Below are 23,634 nucleotides of genomic sequence, written 5' to 3' on the forward strand. Positions count from 1 at the left end.
GATCCACTACGGCTTTCTGAATCCCAGCAAAACCATTACATCTGAGAACAATGCTCAGCAAATTGATGAGATGCACCGAAAACTGCAACGCCTGAAGCTGGCACTGGTCAATGGAAAGGGCCCAGTTCTGCGCAACAATTCCCAACTGCAGTTACACCACGAATGCTTGCTTCAAAAGTCACATGAATTGGACTAGGAAGTTTTTGCCTCATCTGCCATATTCACCGGACCTCTCACCAATCCCAGCTGACTTCTACTTCTCCAAGCATCTCGACAACTCTTTTTCGCAGGGAAAATGCTTCAGCAACCAGCAGGAGGCAGAAAATATTTTCCAAGAGTTCATCGAATCTATAAGCACAGATTTTTACACTAGAGGAATAAGCAAATTTATTTGTTATTGCAAAAAAATATGTTGATTGTAATGGTTCCTATTTTGATTAATAAAGATCTGTTTGGGCCTAGTTATAACGGAAAAATTCACAGTCCAAAACCGCGATTACTTTTGTACCAACTTGCTACCACTAGACCCTTCTCCCTTTGCATAGATGCTCAGTCCTGACCTTCATGTTCATTATTTAACATTCCATCATTAAAAGTCAACATTAAACATTAACATCACTGCTTTAAAGAAAGATAAAACCACTGAGATCTCATGGGTTAACTTAAGTAAAGGATAACCTTATGTTTGTGCATATCAACAATGTCTACCAAGCACTAAGGACTTGAAACTGGTTGATGCTGTTGGTGATGATGAGTGGAGATGACGATGAGGTACAATTGCCCTGAAAGTGCAGGAAGGCCAAGGAGGGGGGGTCGACAAAGGCCCAGTACTAGGTGTCTAGGAGGACCAGGTTAGGTTAGAAAGCACTCTGCTCTACTGATGTGGAACTTGCAGTCAATAGCTAACATGACAGGTAGATCTCTCTAAGGGTCTAAGTCAATGGAGAAGGCAATGGTACCCCACTCCAGTGCTCTTTCCTGGAGAATCCCAGGGATGGGGGAGCCTGGTGGGCTGCCATCTATGGGGTCACACAGAGGGTCTAAGTCAATACTGAGATTAAATTGTCTGTAGCTGAGTTTTGAAAGACAAACGCAACAAGGAAAATGAGAAACAAAAGCTTCACAACCTGTGAAATTAGGTTCAGTTAATGAGAAGGGTGCAAAGCTACAGAAATTCCCAAGGCAGGGTCTGATATTCCTCAGGACATATTTTTTGGGTGCTATGACCTGGGACATAGGAATGCCAGAAGCAGTTGAAAAGAGAAAGTTGATGATGGCCTGGACAGAGAACTAGCTTTGTATTTTCACAGACATATTTAGAATCACTTTAAAACACTTCTACTTGCTCTTCATTCTTTAATTAGCTTTTTAATTCAATGAGTTTCTGTAAAACATAACTTGAAAATGACAACAGGTTTTTTTCTATAATGATCATGAATAATACACCCAGTTCTCTTTTTAAATGAACCAAGAAATTTATTCCTGATTAAAACTAACTTCTATATAGCATTCCAGTACAAAACCATGCTAATTAATACACTGGGAAAATTTTATAAACATAGATTTAAAACATGTACCTCTGTTTTTAAGATGAAAGTGTTATTCTTTCCTGTACTTGTGATACATGTGCTAGAACACATGAGAAATTGTTCTTTGGTAATTGATGTAAAGGCTAAACTAAACTAGTTGTCAAATGGAGACTTAAATCCCTTGTTAATATGGATACTCAAAACATACCGCATAGTTACGAAAAGGGAGACGTTGTTTTAATGTACATTATTTTAAGAATTCCTAATGATTTTTGGGAAAAAAATGTGTTTTAGCTATTTAAAGGTTTTCAAAATTTAAGATTAAATTACATAAGAATATCAGTGTAATGAACATTGTCTCAACCATTTGTTTTAGTACAGGTTGTTTTCATTTTAACCAAAATGATTTTGTCTGCAACATTATATTCCATTGTATGGATGTGTCATTATTTATCCATACCTTGACTGATATATATTTATATTGTTTCTATTTTTCCTGTATTAAAGAAAGATGGCCTAAAGATTCATATATCTACATCCATTTAGATTGTCAACATTTTCCCATTACCCTAGTACAGAAGCAATAGTACAGTTAGTGTATTTATACATGTGTCTTTTTACACATGTATACCTGTACATGTATACACTTTGTACCTGCTCATTTTTATAGTATAAATGTCTATTATTGAGCCAAAGAATGTGTGTTAAATCTTCAAAATTTGCCTCCAGAATGATTGTAAATTTAAATTTTTATCCACATAGTATGAAAGTATCAGTTTTACCCCACCTTTACCCATGATATTTATGTTTAGATCAAATGAACATTCATGTCTCATTAATGTTTTTTATTACTAATTAGATGGATCATTGCATATACATTTACTGTATTTGTATGTATTTTACTTTTAGATTTTCTGTTCGTTTCCCAGTTGTGCTAGAGTGCTAAAGTTTTCTTATTATTTTCAAGAACTCCTTGCATATTGAGAGTATTAATCCCTTCTTATATTTCTCTAGACTGATTCTTTTAAAATTATTTTTGATACATGAAAATTATACATTTTATGTTGTTAAAATTATTGATTATTTCCTTAGTAGTTTTTACTTGATGTAATGCTTAAAAATCCATTTATTATCTCACAAATATAAAAATCTTTTTATATATTTCATCTAGGCCATGTGCAATAATAAACACTGAATTCTCTAAATTTTTTCTGAGAGAAGGCTTGACATGTCTTCTAGTTTTGAAATTTATTGATATTCACTAAATAGTACTCTATAATTTTAGTTTCAGCTATCTTTGACTCAAGAGTTAATTAACATGAACACTTAATTATTTTTTTCTGAATCTTTAGAAGTTTTCGATGTTTGTCTTCCTTAGTCTTGCTTTAATTTTTAATCTTTTTAAAGCTTATGTTAAAAATTTCTGTCTTTTTAATAGTGATCAGAAAATATGAATTGAGAGTTCTAGTTTATGATAATTATTCATATTTCATTTGGGGCAGAAAATTTTTATAAGTATTTCATATATATTTGAAATAAAACCTAATTTAATAGTTATTGTTTTCATCCATTTAATAGATCAGCTTCTGAAAAGGATATACAAAAGTCAAACTATACTTTTATTTTTAAATTTATGACAGTTTTTTACTTATATATATCACTGTTTCTTTTAATTATGCTCCAAATTGTTATGCATGCAGCATAGAGGAGAAACACCTCAAGTTACCATGGTAACAGAGACAATTCACATTTATCAGAGTGGCATAATATACATTGACAGTTTGTGTAATTATAGAAAATCAGATCCATTATAAATAAATGATTTGATATCCTGTTTTAAAATCAATATATACATTTTTATAAGAAATGAGTAGATGTCTCCTAGTTAGATATTTTATCCATATCTTTAGACACTTTGACATTTATTCCTATAGTATTGTCTGTCTTTAACTTTCTGTGATTCTATAAATATTAACAAACTATTAATTCTGAAATACATTGAAAGACTGTATGTTAATGATATTTCAAACAATCAATTTTACAAAGGCATACATAACCCAAGATAAAATAACAGTTTGATATTCGGCAGGAAATAAAGTAATAACTGGCAAGAGGTGAATTTTAACTTTATTTTACTCTTCAGAATCATCTTCATAATAAAAAAGTAAATTAAGCTTTTTGGCTTAAAAATATAATGTGATCCTAATCCCAGATAGTTATACTTTATAAACTGGGAATTCCGACAGAAGCTTGACAAATATAAAATTTAGAAATACATAGAAAAGCTGCTTTAGAGAAGTGGATGAAGACAATTCTTTTGTGACCTATTTTGTCTGGGTTTAAAGACCCACAGGGAGGATTCATATTCTCCAAGGGCATAATAGCAGAGCTAAGTATAGCATTCAGTTAATTCACAGAATTATACAACAGTTAAAGTACTGTCCTTCAATATATCCTTCCTTTTTTTACATAATTAATGTATTTCTCTTTTCTTTCATTCTTTTACTTATTATTTCTACCTTTCCTTCATTCATTAAGAGAGGCTTCCTTACTGCCTCTCTTCCTCACCCTCTCCCTTTTCTCTTTGTTTCTTTTTCTCCTCTTGGCTCCTTTGCAAGTGACACATTCTTATCATTGTTCCATGCAAGGTCCACTTTCATTTATTTATTTAGTTAGTTTGATTACTTCAAAGAATCCAGGAAACACCTATGAAAATATTCCCCTGTCCCCAAAACCTCAGACTGATAAAAAGCAGTATCCAAACATGTATTTTCGTCACTAATCCATCCTTACATCCCTCCTGAACAGTCGACATTCCTACCTTTTAAAATTGATTTGTGTTGCATTTGTTTTTGTTGTTGTTCAGCTGCTAAGTCATGTCCCACTCTTTGTGACCCCATGGACTGCAGCACACCAGGCTGCATATGTCTTGCATAAATATTCCCAAAAAAGCATGCAAATTTTAAACATTCTAATCATCTGTGTGTGTGTGTGTGTGTGTGTGTGTGTGTGTGTGTGTGTTAGTTGCTTAGTCATGTCCTACTCTTTGCAACCCCATAGACTGTAGCCCACCAGGCCCCTCCATCTATGGGATTCTCCAGGCAAGAACACTGGAGTGGGTTGTCATTTCCTTCTCCAAAAGGAACTATAGAAAGAAAGAAAGTGTAGTCAGTCATGTCTGACTCTATGCGACCCCATGGACTGTAGCCTACCAGGTTCCTCCATCCATGGAATTTTCCAGGCAAGAGTACTGGAGTAGGTTGCCATTTCCTTCTCTAATCATGTATACTTTTGTAAAATGTATTTTTGGTAGTCTCTTTTTTCACTCAATATTACATTGCTAAAATTCATCTATGTTTATGGCTGTCTACAGTTCATTCACTTTGGCTGCAGTATAATATTCTATTGTATAAATAGTTCATATATCACAATTGACTTATTCATTCTCTTGATTGTGTCTGAAATAACTCCAGGTGAGTTCAACAAAACTTTCAAGGAAGATATTATTACAATTTTATAAAAACTCTTGCAGAGAGAGGGAAAAAAGGAATATTTTCCAAGTTATTCTATTTAGCCAGGATAGTCCTGAAACCAAAACAAAAAGGAAATTATAAGAAAGAAACATTATGGATCCATTTCATGTGTGAGTATGAATATAAAGTTTCTAAACAAAGTTTTAGCTGATTGAATCCAACAGTGCAAAAAAATATTGAAATCAGGTTAGATACATCCCATGACAAACTTCCATGACATAACTGAAAATGTATAAATGTAATTCATCACAATAACAGATTAAAAGAAAAATATTTTGTCTCAAAAGATGCCATAAAATATATAGCTCATATTAAAAATATACTCATGATAAAAATACTAATACATTTGGGATGAAAGGAACTTAAACCAATAAGAAAAGAAATGCCTATAAAATACCTAGATCAAACATAATCCTAAATGAGAAATGTGAAAAATATTCACTGAAGACTGGCAGTCTAGGATGCCCACTACTGCCACTTCATGTCAAAATTGCACTGAAGATCCTAGATAGTACAATAGAAAAAGAAGAAAGCAAAAGATTACAGTCATAAGAATTGTTAGCGAGAAAATAAAATTTCAATTATTTACGGTGAACATGATTCTTTATATAGAAATCTAAGAAGTTTTAAGAATTTATAGATACAAGTCCTGAAGTATAATAGAGTTTGCAAAAATTTTTCAGCCTTAAAACTACTGACATTTTGAACTAGATAATTCTTTATTAAAGGTGGCTCTCCTGTGGATTGTGGAAAGTTTATTAGCACCTCTGGCCTCTTCCACCAATCACCAGTAGTTCCACTCCCCCAGTTGTAACATCTAAAAATGTCTCTGATGCTGTTGCTAAGTTGCTTCAGTCATGTCCCACTCTTTGTGACCCTATGAACAGTAGCCAGCCAGGCTCCTCTGTCAATGGGATTCTCCAGAAAAGAATACTGGAGTGGATTGCCATGCCCTCCTCTAAGGGCTCTTCCTAACCCAGGGATTGAACCTGCCATCTCTTATGTCTCCTGCATTGGCAGACATGTTCTTTACCACTAGCACCACCTGGGATTGCAAACCTATCTCTATACTTTGCTAATACCCCAGGGGATGGAATCACCTCCAACTGAGAACCCCTAGACTAAATAAAAGACTAGTGCAAAACAAAACAACCCTAGCCGAATTCTCTATACTAGCAGCAAATAGTAGATAATATAATTTAGGACACCATTTACAATAGCGTCAGAGAATATTAATTACCTAAGAGTAAGTCTATAAAAAAGTTTAAGTGCTATGGAAAGAAGATTATAAGACTGCATAAATATTGCAAAAGTAGATCTGAACAATTGAGAGACAACTTATGCTTATGTATAGGAAGATATTATTAGGATATCAAATCTTCCTCAGTTAATTTATAGATTTTATATATTTTTCCAATCATCATCTAAATATAATTGTTCATGGAACTTAAAAAAATGGTTCTAAATTGTATACAGAAGAGTTGAAAGCAAAGAGAAGTCAGAATACTTCTGAGAAAAAAATCAGGGAGAAGGAACTTGTCATACCATTATCAGTCTTAAGGAGCTTTAGTAATTCATACAGTCTGATGCAGAATCAAAGACACACAAAGGAATTAATGGAATAGGAGGGAAAGGCCGAAGAAAAAGGACACATTCCTCTATTTAACTTAGGTATAAAGCATCTGTCCAGTCATTTAGAAAATGGAGTAGTGCTGATTATCAACATAAACATATGAAAAAGGTAAAATTGTTTCCCACCCTCACACCATAAGCCAACTATGTGCAGACTAAAAAATGCAAATATCAAAAGCAAAATTTTAAAGCTCTTAGTAAGCAGTTATTATAAAAATTGATAAATTTGACTATTTTAAATCCAGATTTAAAACACGTTGGACTAGATAGTCAGAGACCTCCTGCTAGTACACAGCAAATTTGAAAAGGCAAGAACATATGTACACACACACACACACACACTCACATACACAGGCACTTCACTTTCATAAATGTACTCTTAAATGTAGCACTGTTACAGATAGAATGCTTAATTAAAACTTATCACAGAAGTCGTATGTGGTCTTCCCAGGTGGTGCTGGTGGTAAAGAACCTGACTGCCAATGCAGGAGACTCAAGATACTTATACAAGCATATATACATATATATATATATATATATATGTATATATATATATACATATATGTATATATGTATGTATATATATATATATATATGTATATATCAGTTCAGTTCAGTTCAGTCGCTCAGTCGTGTCCAACTCTTTGTGACCCCATGAATCGTATATACATATGTATATATGTATATATATATGTATACATATATATATATACGTATATATGTACATATGTACATACATATGTATATACGTATGTGTATATATATATATGTATATATCAGTTCAGTTCAGTTCAGTCGCTCAGTCGTGTCCAACTCTTTGTGACCCCATGAATCGCAGCACGCCAGGTCTCCCTGTCCATCACCAACTCCTGGAGTTTACCCAGACTCATGTCCATCAAGTCAGTGATGCCATCCAGCCATCTCATCCTCTGTCATCCCCTTCTCCTCCTGCCCCCAATCCCTCCCAGCATCAGAGTCTTTTCCAATAAGTCAACTCTTCACATGAGGTGGCCAAAGTCCTGGAGTTTCAGCTTTAGCATCATTTCTTCCAAAGAAAACCCAGGACTTATCTCCTTCAGAATGGACTGGTTGGATCTCCTTGCAGTCCAAGGGACTCTCAAGAGTCTTCTCCAACACCACAGTTCAAAAGCATCCATTCTTCAGCGCTCAGCCTTCTTCACAGTCCAACTCTCACATCCATACATGACCCCTGGAAAAACCATAGCCTTGACTAGACGGACCTTTGTTGGCAAAGTGATGTCTCTGTTTTTGAATATGCTATCTAGGTTGGACATAACTTCCCTTCCAAGGAGTAAGCGTCTTTTAATTTCATGGCTGCAGTCACCATCTGCAGTGATTTTGGAGCCCCCAAAAATAAAGTCTAACACTATTTCCACTGTTTCCCCATCTATTTCCCATGAAGTGATGGGACCAGATGCCATGATCTTTGCTTTCTGAATGTTGAGCTTTAATCCAACTTTTTCACTCTCCACTTTCACTTTCATCAAGAGGCTTTTTAGTTCCTCTTCACTTTCTGCCATAAGGGTGGTGTCATCTGCTTATCTGAGGTTATTGATATTTCTCCCGGCAATCTTGATTCCAGCTTGTGTTTCTTCCAGTCCAGAGTTTCTCATGATGTACTCTGCATATAAGTTAAATAACCAGGGTGACAATATACAGCCTTGACATACTCCTTTTCCTATTTGGAACCAATCTGTTGTTTCATGTCCAGTTCTAACTGTTGCTTCCTGACCTGCATACAGATTTCTCAAGAGGCAGGTCAGGTGGTCTGGTATTCCCATTTCTTTCAGAATTTTCCACAGTTTATTATGATCCACACAGTCAAAGGCTTTGGCATAGTCAATAAAGCAGAAATAGATGTTTTTCTGGAACTCTCTTGCTTTTTCCATGATCCAGTGGATGTTGGCAATTTGTTCTCTGGTTCCTCTGCCTTTTCTAAAACCAGCTTGAACATCAGGAAGTTCACGGTTCACATATTGCTGAAACCTGTCTTGGAGAATATATGGTATTAAATGCCTCCCAAATAGAAACAATAAAGGGCTTAACTTGTTCTAGAAAAAGAGAAGAATTCTGTCAGAGAATGAAACTATACTGAGATCTGAGTATTGCAACACATTTTGATATGTTTCCAAATTCCTTTTAAAAAGTATTACTTAAAAATGCCTACTTATTATGTATTCTCAGAGAACTAACTCTCAAGATGGTGGAGTAGAAGAACGTTCCATTTCTTTCTTTTGAACAAACATTTGATATTTTAATCATCTCTCAGGTCACTTTTCTTATAAAAGATTTTATTTAAACCTCCTAATTCATCTGCTTCCCTGAAACGTATATCACTAAATAATGGAGCTTTTCTCATATTAAACATTCAATCACCTTATTTGAGTACCATCAGTGCAATTACAGGTTGTATTCTACTTCTCAAATAGTGCTATTCATTCATGATAATGATACTTTTCATTTTTAAAACACTTTTAATGCGAGATCATAAGGACATTTCCACAATAGAAAGTGCTGTTGTCAGTTCAGTTTCTTGATGACAAAATCAAGAAGGCGGGTTGGCTGAGAGAGTTAGAAATGCCATTTGACTGCATGCCTTTTCCTATTTGTTTCACATGCTCAAATAATCAGTTAAAGAAAACCTTTCAGAGTATTTTTTCTTACAGATTATTATAAAATATTGAGTATAGTTTTCAGTGCTATAAGGTAGGTCAATGTTGTTTATCTATTTTATATTAGTACTGTGTGTGTGTGTGTGTGAGAGAGAGAGACAGAGAGTGTGTGTGTGTGTTTAGTCATGTCCAACTGCTTGCAACCCCATGGACTGTAGCCCAACAGGCTCCTCTGTCCGTGGGATTCTCCCGGCAAGAATACTGGAGTGGGTTGCCATTTCTACTCCACATCATCGTCCCAACCTGGGGACTGAACCCACATCTCCTGAGTCTTATGTATTGGCAAGCAGTTTCTTTACCACTGCTCCACCTGGGAAGCCCGTTAGTTATATGCAATATGTTAAATGATGAGAAGGACCTGGGTCATGCAAAGATCCAATTCAGAACATTTGAGAAAGAAAGAGAGAGGGTTGGGGAGAGAGAGAGTAGGGAGAGAGAGGCAGAGAATTGAGAGAAATAGAGCAAACCCCCCCCCCCCCCAAGTTCTGAAATAGAGCAAATTTCATGCTTCTGAGGAACAGAAAGAAGCCCAGGGTAGATGAAATATGGAAATGAGTGGCTGGAGCATTAACAAGGCCTTTGGGGCCATGATAAACATTTTGTGTTTTATTCTAGTGGAATGGGAAGGCACTGCATGATTTTAGGGGGAAAAACCATCTGATTTGATGTGTGTTTCACAGTCTCACTCTGACCACAGGATGGAGAGTGGATTGTTGTTGATCACACAGGTACCAGCTAGCAGTTCAGGGAGAGATCAGTTGTAGCTTGGACCAATGCAGAGAAGAGGAAATGGAGGGAACTGGACAGTTCTGGATGTGTTCTGGAGACAGGATGTGTTGATGTCTTAGATGTGGGCTTTTGTTTGTTTGATTTTTACCACTGGAGCAGTCTGAATTTTACTTTAGGATCTCATCTCCAGTGTGGCATCCACTGAACCACTGGTCAGGCTTGGATGGATCTGCAGCTCTTTAGGGGAGGGACTAGTGAAAGCAGGGTGGGTCTTTTAGACCTGCACTGTTAAATATGGATGACAGGTGAGCATTTGAAATACCACTAATCCGAATGTAATGATCTGTAAGTCTAAATTATATATAGAATTTTGAAGATGTGATACATAAAAATGAGTAAAATATCTCATTAACATTTGTATGTGTGTGTGTTAGTTGCTCAGTCATATCTGACTGTGTATAATCCATGGACTGTAGCCTACCAGGCTTCTTTGTCCATGAAATCCTCCAGGCAAGAATACTGGAGTGGGGTTCCATTCCCTTTTCTAGGGTATCTTCCTGACCCAGTGATTGAAGATGGGTCTCCTGCATTGTAGGAAATCCTTTACCATCTGAGCCACCTGGGAATTGGTTATATTTTGATATCATAATATATTACACATGATAGGTTACACAAATGCTTTAATGAAAATAATTTTATTTATTTTAGTTTTTTAAGCTTTATTTATTGGATGATTGATTTATCTGGCCTTCCCGTGAGGCTTGCAGAATCTTAGTTCCCTGAACAAAGATTGAACCCACACCCTTGGTACTGAAAGCATGGAGTCCTAACCACTGCACCACCAGAGAGTTACTTAAACTTCTTTAAAGAATAACTATATTTATAGAAAAAAGTGAGCAGACAGTACAGAAAGTTCACTTATTTCATACCTTCAAACACGCATTTTCTCCAGTAATTGACATTTTGTATTAGTGTTGTTGTTGTTCAATGACTGAGTCATTTCTGACTCTTTGCGACCCCATGGATTGAAGCACACCAGGATTCCCTGCCCATCACTATCTCCTGGAGTTTGCTCAAGTTCATATCCATTGAGTCACTGATGCCATCCAGCTGTCTCAACCTCTGTTACCGCCTTCTCCTCCTGCCCTCAATCTTTCCCAGCCTCAGGGTCTTTTCCAATGAGTTGGCTATTTGCATCAGGTGGACAGAGTATTGGAGCTTCAGCTTCAGCATCAGTCCTTCCAATGAATATTCAGGGTTGTTTTCTTTTAGGATTGACTGGTTTGACCTCCTTGCAGTCCAAGAGACTCTCAAGAGTCTTCTCCAGCACCACAGTTCAAAAGCATCAATTTTTTGGCACTCAGCCTTCGTTATGGTCCAACTGGAAACTGAAAACACCATAACTGGAAACACCATACTGGAAACACCATAACTTTGACTTCATGGACCTTTATCAGCAAAACGATGTCTCTTCTGTCTAGGTTTGTCTTAGCTTTTCTTCCAAGGAGCAGGTGTCTTTTAATTTCATGGCTGCAGTCAGCATCCACTGTGATTCTGGAGCCCAAGAAAAGAAAATCTGTCACTATTTCCACTTTTGCCCATCTATTTGCCATGAAGTTATGGGACCTGATACCATGATTTTGAATGTTTTAAGCCAGCTTTTTCACTCTCTTCTTTCACCCACAAGGGTCTTTTTAGTTCCTCTTCACTTTCTTCATGCTTTTAATATAGTACATTCATTACAACTAATGAACCAGTGTTGATACATTGCTATTAGCTAAGGTCCACAATTTTAGTTCACTCTTTATGTTTTACCGTTATATGTGGAGTTTTAACTTAGGTTTCAAGTTAACTGAATGGATAGACAATCCTCAGTTCCTCATTAAGAGGGGAAAGACTGTGAGGAACATGTTTGGAAATGAAAAAAAAATCAAGTGTTTTTTCTGGACACATAAAGTGGAAGGTGGTTATCAGACAACCAAGTGGAGATACAGGTAATTGGATAAATCTATGCTCAGGGCTAGATGTATACATTTGAGACTCATCAGTGGAGCTAAGGGGTTATATTTCAAGTTAGCAGTGTCTGATGAGTTAATGGAAAATGAGAAAATGGAATGTGAGGAGAGCTCATTCAAAAAAACTTTCGTTTTAACTGTTAAGGAGAATGGATAAATGAAACTGTAAGGTTATAATGAGATTTATTGGCTTGCTTTTTTTTTTTTTTTAACATGAGAGCTATGATAACTCAGTTGTAAACCGAAGGGACCACCATAGACAGTCTAAATCTGTTGATGTGACAGAACAAGAAGATGAGACTGAAAGTGCCTGGAGAGTGAGAGTGAAGGAGGTCCTAGCACTAGTGGACGGGCACACCTTTGATTGGATCAGGGGCTTGTGTGTTTCAGCAAGAGGATCATTTGAGCGTACATACAGGTAGACTGTAGGTTCTGTGGGGGAATGAGGAGGAAGTCTTTGTCTTATTGATGTTTTTTTTTTTTTTTTTTTAGTGAGAAAGTCTGAGATGAGCTGAAGTGGCAAGGGTGGAAGATGTTGGATGTGTTAGGCATGAAACAGTCATCCAGAAGTGCGGGAAGTGTGATAGGATCAACAAAGAACAGTGTTGACTACATATTTGAATCTGAGGTCACATCAGGCATTAAGATTTTTTTTTTTTGATGTGGACTATTTTTAAAATCTTTATTGAAATTATTACAATATTGCTTCTGTTTCCTGTTTCTGATTTTTTCACTGGGAGGCACATGGGATCTTATCGCCCCCACCAGGGATCAAACCCACACCCCTGAACTGGAAGGCAAAGTCTTAACCACTGGACTACCAGGGAAATCCCTGAGGTCATGCATTTAAAGTAAGAGCAGAGCACAGGGTCGGGACTAGATAAGGCAAATGGGACACCTAATGTGCAGAATCTAGGGAGGCACTGAAACTCAGAGTCACGCCCCAGGCATCTCACGTGCTTCAATCTAGTCCTGACTTTACCAGCCAGTTGTATGATTTTTTTTGAACAATATTGAACTGCTTGTGTAAAAAAAGAGGATATACAATTGAGTTCAATCTTGAGTGTTTTGGCAGAGGAATAAAATCGGACAGAGGGAGAAGTAACTACGGAGGGCATTTGCAAGGAAAATCATAGAACCTATGAACACTAGGAGGGAAGAGAAATTATCATGGGGGTGAAATATAATGAGAAATTGGGGTAATAAAAGAATCAATAAATTTAGGGCTCATAGAATTCTTGCAGTGAGGGTGGAAGGCAGTATACAGAGAGCAAAGTTTGGGAGATGAGGTAGTTACTGAGTTTAGAGTCATCATGAGAGCAGCTGGTGAGATGCATGAAAAGAATGAAAACTGGAAGTATAAGCGTCAGCTAACGTAGAGGCCAGGATACAGAGTCATTCAGGTGTATGATGAAGCCACCAGAAATGATCAACAGAAATATGGATGGAAGGGAATATAGTAGTCAAATGCTAAAGTTTTTAATAAACCAAGGCTAAGTAACAGATATATAAGAGTAGTCTGACTGATCACTAAATAATTAAACTCTAGTATGATTCTAATTCAAATATACAGTTCTCTTTATTGATTGCCATGAATACTTGATAAAAATAAATTGGATAAGAAAAGGGAAAGCATGAATAATTGAGATTCTGTGGCAAGTTGCTATTTCCTCTGGCAGTTTAGTCAGTGACTTCCATCTCATATATTCTTTTTTAAGGGTGCTAAAAATTAATACATTAACTGATTTTATTTTTAGCCTTCTTATTTTTTCTGCTTACCAAATAGCACAGGTGGTAATGAGAAGAAAACTGGGTAGTTTTGCAGTAAGGAAGAGAAAGCAAAGCGATAAACATGACTATACTATGCACTGAGTGGCTTATACTTATAAATATATTTACAATGTATACACATAAAGGTGAATGACTTACTCTTGCATTGCTTTTTGCATTGTGGAAATAAGAAAATGTAGACCAAGGGAGCATAAGTGTAAGCAAAGGAATGGATAATGATATGATAGCTTTCATCTACTGCATACCTGTTGTGTGCCAGTCACACATTAAGTGCTTTAAGTGCATCCTTATGTAACCCTTGTAATAGCCCAGGGGGGCTGGGGTTATAATGTTCTCTTGACAATTGACAGAACAGGTTTTGGGAGAATAACTTGCCTGGATCACACAGGTAACCAGCAAAGTGAGAAATCAAACCCCGGTTTCCAAATCCCAAGTGCATACTCTTCTCCAGAACAATATTCAACAGAGTCAACATTTTCAAATAAAATCTTCATTCGTTGGATCATTTTTCTTACAAAAGTACATTGGAGTGTGACTTGCCTAGTAATCAAAGTAAAGTTTTTCCCATGCATTTCCATGCAGAAAATATCCAAGGTGATATAGAGACTCTGAGAGCAGTATCTGACTATTAAAAGTTCCCTCAGCCTCCATGTTCTTTGGTTTCATTTCTCCACTAGCCCACATTGATTGAAGGGTATGTAAAAAATTGGTGCACTTCAAAATTTCTGAAATAAAGTCTAGAATGGAAAGAAACACAAGAAAATTTCCTAGAGCATAGTTTACTATATATGTATGAATTTAGCCTAAAAATATTTGTATTTCTTGTGTTTTTAGTAAAACATAATACATTGATGTATATATTGAAAAATTTATACTATCAAGATTTTTTTTTTTCTGGACAAAATCCCACTTAATTCTGTTTTTCAAGGTGCCCAGTCTCAGTACTAAAGATGACCTTTTAAATTTCTACTTGTAGAAATTAGTAAACAACATAGCCCCTCATGGCTTCCCTGGTGGCTCAGTCGGTAAAGAATCCTCCAGAAACGCAGGAGACTTGCTGTAATACAGGAGACCCGGGTTTAATCCCTGAGTTAGAAAGATCCCCTGGAGAAGGGAATGGCAGCACAGTCCAATATTCTTGCCAGGGATATCCCATGGACGGAGGAGCCTGGTGTGCTACCATCCTTGGGGTGGCAAAGAGTCGGACACAACTGAGCGACTAAACCACCACCACCATAGCCCCTCATAGCTACGCTAGGGTGTTCTTTGTTACATAGACCACAGTACCAGGGCAATTATTTGAAATAAACCAATACGAATTGAATCAGTTCTTGGCTGAAAGGGTTGAAGTAATTCTACTGCAAATCTAGCCCAATATCAGAAATCAGATTAATAACACAAGTTGCAAAAGAAGTTTCTAACACTACACCAATGACAGTGAAAAAGGGACTGATTTGGTCCCTTCAGTTGTTACTATAAAAAAATGAAAGATGATATAAGTGAAGTTATAGTGTTACAAAGAGGGTGAACATGGATTTATTTGGGATTGTTAGTGGGTGCTTCTTTCGTGTAATTTATTGTTTGCATACTAAATATTGAACAGTCTTTGGTGCAGTGCCCACAATAAGAGATGCAATCTGCCTGTATTAAGGAGACTACAGTTTTGTGAGGAAGGCAGAGGACCCACCCAGTATTGAGCACATAATAAGCTCTCAGTGAATATCTGTTGGATGGGTATTTTGATTAGGGATGGGGATGAATTGTACAAGTGTATGGATGGTAGTGATGGTCGTGCCATGAGAGACCAGAACAGAACGTGAAGAGGCCTTGGACCCCTGCTCCAGGTTTAGAAGATAAGGTAAATTAATAGGCGTGCTTTTAATACACATCTTGAAGGAAATATATAGAGAAGAAGAGTTAGAATAAAGGAGTAAGAAAACTTATAGAAAATAACATGTGTAAAACAGGATGGTGATAAAGAGTATGATGAACTTAAAGAACTAGATTTTAAGTATATGTGACCTTGTGTTGGAAGAGGAGAACAAAAATTGGAAAGGGTGACTTCAGAAAAGCCATACAAGCTCACTGAGTTTTCTGTTCATGTATAGACCCTGGATCTCAAACACAGCACTGCATTAAAACAATAAGAAAATAATAGCTAATATTTGTATAATGCTTACTATTTACTGAATATTTCTTGTGTATTGATTTGTTTAATCCTCACATATCCCTCTGAGGTGGGAATTAAAATTAGCCCATTTTAAAAATGAGCTGAATGAGGTACAGGGAGATAAAGTAACTTACCTGAGATCATCTGTCTAATAAGTGTCAGTGCTGGGGTTGGAATCCAGTAATCTGGCTCCCAAACCCACATTTCTAGCATATTATAATTTAGTGCATATGAGTATATTTACTTATTTATAGTCTTTATAATTTAGTATACTGCCTCTTCATGAAATGCCAAGTTTAGTATAACTTGTTATAATTATGTTGAATTATCTAAGTTTGGTGGGGCGTGCTTCCGTGGTGGCTCAGTGATAAAGAACATGCCTGCCAATGCAGGAGACACAGGTTCAATCCTGGATTGGGAAGATCCCTGAAGAAAGAAATGGCAACCCACTCCAATATCCTTGCCTGGGAAATCCCATGGACAGAGGGGCCTGTAGACTATACAGTCTGTGGGGTACAACTCAGTGACTAAGCAACAACAATCTAAGTTGGGCAATTACTTTTATGATAATATAGTTCTAATTCACTTGACTTCCAATATACTTTCCCAAGTTGGAAAAAGAGATATGGAAACAGCTGGCACACTAGGAATTATATATAACTCAGAGTATATTCATGAGAATATGTTACACAAGTGACATTCTCCTAAAACATTGGGAAGCTGTTGTAGGAGATAAGGAGCTATTAAGTGAGGAATATGACAACATTGGGAAAGCTAGAAAAAAATATTCCTTTATTCACAGAGTATATGATATCAGAATTTTAAAGTCATATATAAATGTCAGGACTTGATGATATTAATGTGAAATTTCTTAACTTGTATACACACACACACACACACACACATATATATATAGTCATCTGGTAATCTCTTACCCATTGAATTTCCATAATCCATTGTCTAGACATTACTTAAAGGATTTTCATTATCCTATCTATTACTCTGCATTGGTGTCTGCTGAGAATACATATGGGGTGAATCATCATCATTATTATCATAATATTTAATTACCATCTGCATTGTTCTTTGTACTTGACAAGTATTTGTTTAAGTTTCATAACAACTCTATGAGAAAAGTATTATTACTCCCATTTTAGTTAGCTGCTCAGGATCGGGGCTTGCCTGGTGACTCAGTAGTAAAGACTCCACCTGCCAATGGAGGAGATGCAGGTTCAGTCTCTGGGTTGGGAAGATCCCCTGGAAGAGGAAATGACTACCCACTCTAGTATTCTTGACTGGGAAATCCCATGGACAGAGGAGCCTGGTGGGCTCCAGTCCATGGGGTCTCAGAAGATTTGGACTTGAATGAAAACAACAGCAACAACTGCTCAGGGTCACTAAGAGTAAGAAAATATTTTTATCAGTTGTGGCACAGGGGTTTCCACTTGTGACTCTGATGAATAACTAAGAGATAGGAGAGCTCCTGTTTTATTCCCCAATTCCCTATTTCTTGATTTATATCTAAAGTTATTTCCCATGTGAACTAATAAAAATAATGTAAATGCATATAGATTTTTGAGACTTCTAAATATGTTCATCTTTGTTGTTAAGTCCCTATGTGACATTTGAAGAAAAGAGATAAACCTAAGTTGTGAAAATACATGCAGAAGCAAAGTGAGCATGAATGAGCAGCCCTTGTGTCTCATAACAGTGCTCTTTCCTCCATGCTGTGCCAATCTCTTGTGCCCTTAACAGTGTTTGTAGATGCCAGGTATCTCATCCAAGATTTCACACTGCGTTCAAATTTTAAGATGATTCCAGAGAACAGAAAATGAATTGAAATTCTCCAAGAATACTGGAGTGGATAGCCATTTCCTTCTTCAGGGAATCTTCCTGACCTAGGGATCAAACCCAGATCTCCTTTATTGCAGGCAGATTCTTTACTGTAATCTGAACCACCAAGGAAGCCCAACAAGCTGTGGAAAATTTTTAAAGACATGGGAATACCAGACCGCTTTACCTGTCTCCTGAGAAACTTGTATGCAGGTCAAGAAGCAACAGTTAGAATCAGACATGGAACAATGGACTGGCTCAAAATTGGGAAAGGATTACATCAAGGCTGTATACCATCACCCTGTTGATTTACCTTATATGCAGAGTACATCATGAGAAAAGCCAGGTTGGATGAGTTACGAGCTGTAATCAAGATTACCGGGAGAAATATTAACAACCTCAGATATGCAAATAATACCAGTCTAATGGCAGAAAGTCTTACTGTCTTAGTGGTGGCTCAGATAGAAAAAGAATCTGCCGGCATTGCGGGAGACCAGGGTTTGATTCCTCAGAAAGATCCCCTGGAGAAGGAAATGGCAGCCCTCTCCAGTGTTCTTGACTGGAGAATCCCATGAACAGAGGAGTCCAGCAGGCTACAGTTCTTGGGGTCACAAAGAGTTGGACACCACTGAGTAACAGCAGTGGCAGAAAGCAAAGAGGAACTAAAACGTTTCTTGATGAAAGTGAAAGAGGAGAGTGAAAAAGCTGGCTTAAAATCTCCATTCAAAAAGCTAAGATCATGGCATCTGGTCCCATTACTTCATGGCAAATAGAAGGGGAAAAAATGAAAACAGTGTCAGATTTTATTTCTTGGGCTCCAAAATCACTGCAGACAGTGACTGCAGCCATGAAATTAAAAGAAGTTTGCTCCTTGGAAGGAAAGCTATGACAAACTTAGACAGTGTATTAAAAACCAGAGACATCACTTTGATGACAGAAGTCCATAGAGTCAAAGCTATGGTTTTCCCAGTAGTCATGTACAGATGTGAGAGCTGGACAATAAAAAAGGCTGAGTGCCGTGCAGTTGATGCCTTCAAACTTTGGTGCTGGCAAAGACTCGCGAGAATCCCTTGGATGGCAAGGAGATCAAATCAGTCAATACTAAAGGAAATAAACCCTGAATATTTATTGGAAGGACTGATGCTGAAGCTGAATCTCCAATACTTTGGCCACCTGAAGTGAAGAACTGACTCATTGGAAAAGACCCTGATGCTGGGAAAGATTGAAGGCAGGAGGAGAAGAGGGCAACAGAGGATGAGATAGTTGGATGGCATCATCAACTCAAAGGACTTGAGTCTGAGAAAACTCCAGGAGATAGTAAAGTAAATGGAGGCCTGGTGTGCTGCAGTCTATGAGGTTTCAAAGAGTCAAACATGACTGAGTGACTGAACAATCAGAGAACAGAGGCTATTAGATTTCTCTCCTTGAAATAGGAGGAAAGTGCCCTAAATGACGCTGTGAGGTTCTGATTTTATTTATATGCAAGGTACTATTTTAGGTCATCATTATGCTTGATAAGTTAAATGTTTTAGACTTTTGTGATTTTTAGTTCTTTTTAAAAACCCACAAGTAGAATAAGACAGTGGTCCCCAACCTTTTTGTCACCAGGGACCAGTTTCTTGGAAGACAATTTTTCCATAGACTCTGGACTGGTGGAGCAAATGGATTTTGGATGATTCAAGAACATTACACTTACCATGCACTTTATTTCTATTACTATTATATCAGTTCCACCTCAGATCATTAGATGTTAGGTCCCAGAGGTTGGGGACCCCTGGAAGAAGAAATTCATTATAAGATGGAACTATATAGAGTTGAAATATGTAAGTATTAACAGTACATATATTTTTGGAGAGTACAATATGGAAAAGAAATAGCAAGTAGGGGACAGTTTCTTGAATAGTATAGAAATTAAACCTGGTATAGGGTAAGAAGAAATTCAGGAAAAGGGACATGCAGAGACAAGATAGGCACAAAGGAAATAGATTCATGTTTAGGTGAATTTGTCAAGATAGCAAAGTATAAGGCAAGAAGATAAAGGGGTGGGATGGGAGCAATATCTAAAGACTGTTAGAGAAAAGGAAGTTCTATATAGATATTGAGGCTATAGATGGAACAAGAAAACATGGGGTGTCGAGATCATTTTCTATCCTGAAAACCTGTGATTATTGTTGAAGTTAAGATTCTCTTAACAAAGAATGGAGGGGAAAATGAAGGGGAAAATCAGTTTGAGGGAGAGCTGTGGTTTCGGATCTTTGGGGACTGATAAGACTAAATATTTCCAGTGTTATTAATATATATTAATAGTTAACTAAATTTGTTGCCTCCAATCAATTGTGTTACTATCTGTACACCAGAAGATTTGGTCTTGGGATGGGGTGTTTTTTATGATATATATATATATATATACAGTTAGTTTATAAATCCAAAACATCAACATACATATACTACCATGCATAAAATAGATAGCTGATGAGAAGTTGAATATAACACAGAAAGCCCAGCCTGGTGCTCTGTGATGACCTAGAGGGGTTGAATGAGGGGAGGAGGGAAGCTCAAAAGTGAGGGGGTATATGTATGTATAATCATGGCTGATTTGCATTGTTGTATGGCAGAAACCAACACAACATTGTAAAGCAATTTTCCTCCAAATAAAAAATGATATTTGCATGTTTTTTGAATACTTAAATTAAAGGAAAATAGCAAAAAGGAGAGAGAGAGAAATCCTGTGATTATGTAAAAGTTGATGAGGGAAAGTAAAAGTGAGCAGAAGCTATTAAGAGAAAAAGATTAAAGCTTCTGAGAGAAATGGTAGTCTAGAAAAGCTGACTTTTCTTGCATCCTGCCACCCCATCTCTATTACACTATCACAGTGAATTGGGGGATCTTCTGTGATTTGAGCAGAGGTGGGACTTCTCAGTGATCGCTGCCTCGCCCACTAAGAGGGTCCAAACAGTAGCCCCTGTTGATAAATTCTTGGGCAGAGGTAGCAAAAGCAGCATCTTAGAAGTGATATTGTTATTATTATTATTTGGCCACATTGCATAGTATGTGGAATCTTAGTTACCAGACCAGGGATAAAACCCACACCCCCTGCATTGGAAGCATGGAACCACTGGACCACCAGGGAAGCCAAGAAGAAACATTGAATGGGGCTATTGATCCAGATGGCCTTCAAGTCCAAATAAAGTAAAACTCTAGGGAATCTGTCTGGGACGTTCCCCTGCCACATTTTGAGTTACTGATCATAGTTTGTATTGTTCAATAGCTGTTATGCTTCGAGGAATTTACACTCTACTCTATTAACTGTCGTTCTCTGTAGCTGGTATTAGCTATCCAGCCTATCAACTTTTATTTATTTAACTGTTATATACATTGCCTAACTTGGACGCTCGTCATTTACTTTCTAATGTGTGTAATGAGGCAGGTCTTCTTGAATGTACGTCTGGGCTTCTTTTCATGTCAGCGATACTATGCTATCAAGAATGACCTTGTATGGATTGTAATCTTCATATCTCTTACTATGCACAATATATTTTTATCTACTATTTTTTTCTTAGAGAAAAATAAGCCCAGTAGGCTATCTCACTGGAAAGTTATTAACATTGTTTTCTAAACATTTACAGGTAGTGCTGGGACACCAGTCACTTTCAATGAAAATGGAGATGCTCCTGGTCGTTATGACATCTTCCAGTACCAAATAACCAACAAAAGTACAGAATACAAAATCATTGGGCACTGGACCAATCAGCTTCATCTAAAAGCAAGTATCAGTATGAGCTTACATTTATGTCTATGGTTATCAAGGAGCGATGCTTTACTTTTAAGTGTATTATATCAATATACTATTCATTAGAATTGATTTTCTTATAAGCCGACTTTTAGAAAATGTATGATTTGATCCTTCCTCAACCTTAAAATGTGATGGGAAGTCTTAAGTGTCTCTGGAGAAATCTGGTACCTGTAGGGATTTAATGAAGATCTCATTTCCTTTTAAGTGACTATATAAACACTTTGGGAATTTTGCACTTTTCTGAAAGGCTCATTTGTTCAAATGTTTATACAGTATGTGTGTATGTATGTGTATGTGTGGATGTGTGGGAGGAGGGGTGACAGTGTGCCGTGAATGACCAAGTTGGTGCTTAAAAATAAGTGTATTTCACCTTTGCCATATCGTAAGTTGAGATCTATGGCTATATCTGATGGATGGAAGTGAATCAGGGTCCTCATTTATATTACCTTTTTGAGTCACAACACCAGAGAAAGTTAATGTACCCAAAAGAGATGTTCAGATTTTTAAACAACCCATAGGGCTGCCTGCCATCCCCATCTCCTGGAAAGTCATCAAGGTCCACAGATCTTGTTGTTCCTACAAGTAGCCATGTGAGGACAACTTGGAGACCAGATGGAAGGAAGGTCCCAGGGTGGGTCCCACCCTGAGAGGTCTCACCTGGGTCCCAGATGGGATGGAGCCAAAGGCAATTGGCATCTGCCTGCCCAGTGCTATGCTGTCACCAACACCCTGAGCTCTGTCTTCTCCTGCTGGGACCTGGTGGGCATGGCATGTGGATGGAGGCAGCAGGAGAAACTCTAGCAGATGTGTATGGTGGGCAGGCAGCCCTCCAGAGGGACTATCCTAGGGAATGGGGTCTTTGAGGACCCTGGGGAGTGGTGGCTGGTACCAGCACCCACTAATCAAAAGGGGCTCTGGAGCAGGAAGCTAATTCTGAAATTGATGGATGGGGAAGCCCAGAAAGTCCCAAGGTATAGGACTGGTAATGGCTGCAAGGCAGGGGTGTAGAGGTGTTGGAGAAGCGTCTGCTTACCACTGGGTAAGGAATTATTTCAGATTTAAGAGCCTGGAATGCCATATCCATGCACACTGACTCCTTCCGGTGCAGAGAAATAAGGAGTGTGCCTGGGAGTCTCAGCTAAGGGTCAGAGGTCCTTCATACATGAACATCGATGTCTGTAATACATTCTCGTATCTGTCTGTAACATTGGACTGTTTATAGGGACTGAGTGGCCGAGGAATCACTACAACAGCAGTGTTTCCTCTGTAGGCAGTAAGGAACCTTTAAAACGTGTCAAATAAAACTAGAAGCATATTATTCTATGGTTCTTTTGTCCTAGTATTTCACTCTTTCTTCTAATAAGAGCCTCTATTCTTCTTGATTTTCAAAGCTACCATAACACTGTGAGAGTTGAGTTCATTTCTTAAATGAATAAGTAAGGTCCTTTCCTAGCTATAGCTTATCCTAGCTGGAAGGTAGTGATGTATGTCATCCATGAGGGTGGGGAGAGAGATCATTCTGGTCTGTGGGTGTGTTACATGTGTGTGTGCTTTCTTATGGCTGAACCCATTCAGAGAACATCAATTTAGCGTGGTGTTTTTAATACAGTTTTCACTTCTCAATGTCCAAATATAGCCCCTGAAATGCTATGTTTATACAGCAACAGTTACCACAATTCACAGCAAAGCAGATAATAAGAAATAACAAAACTTAGGATATTTATGATTTATTGTCTATGTATGACTTCCTGATAATTATCACAGTTCTGCATTCAATAATGCACAGACAACTTATTTTGCAACTATTGTTATAGTATGTAAGACCACATATCTACAGCTTACTGCCTCTAGGAACCTGATGAAACTTCCATCCTCCTGCAACCCAAATTAACATTTACTGAAACAAAACTTTGATA

The 23,634-nt window shown here is 37.3% G+C and overlaps 1 protein-coding gene across 14 annotated transcripts in view; it reads left to right on the plus strand.

The window, feature by feature from the left end:
* Positions 1-23,634, plus strand: part of GRM8 (glutamate metabotropic receptor 8) — an 868,572-nt gene that overhangs the window by 653,565 nt on the left and 191,373 nt on the right. For all 14 annotated transcript variants that reach the window (XM_086395795.1, XM_086395792.1, XM_086395796.1 and 11 more), the window contains one exon: positions 21,552-21,688. In XM_086395795.1, coding sequence (XP_086251921.1) covers positions 21,552-21,688 — 137 coding nt within the window. The remainder of the gene's footprint in view (positions 1-21,551; positions 21,689-23,634) is intronic.

This window comes from Bos grunniens, chromosome 4 (genome assembly GCF_055505025.1).
Source record: "Bos grunniens cultivar Pamir isolate PY7600 chromosome 4, Bosgru_T2T1.0, whole genome shotgun sequence".
Lineage (NCBI taxonomy): Eukaryota > Metazoa > Chordata > Mammalia > Artiodactyla > Bovidae > Bos > Bos grunniens.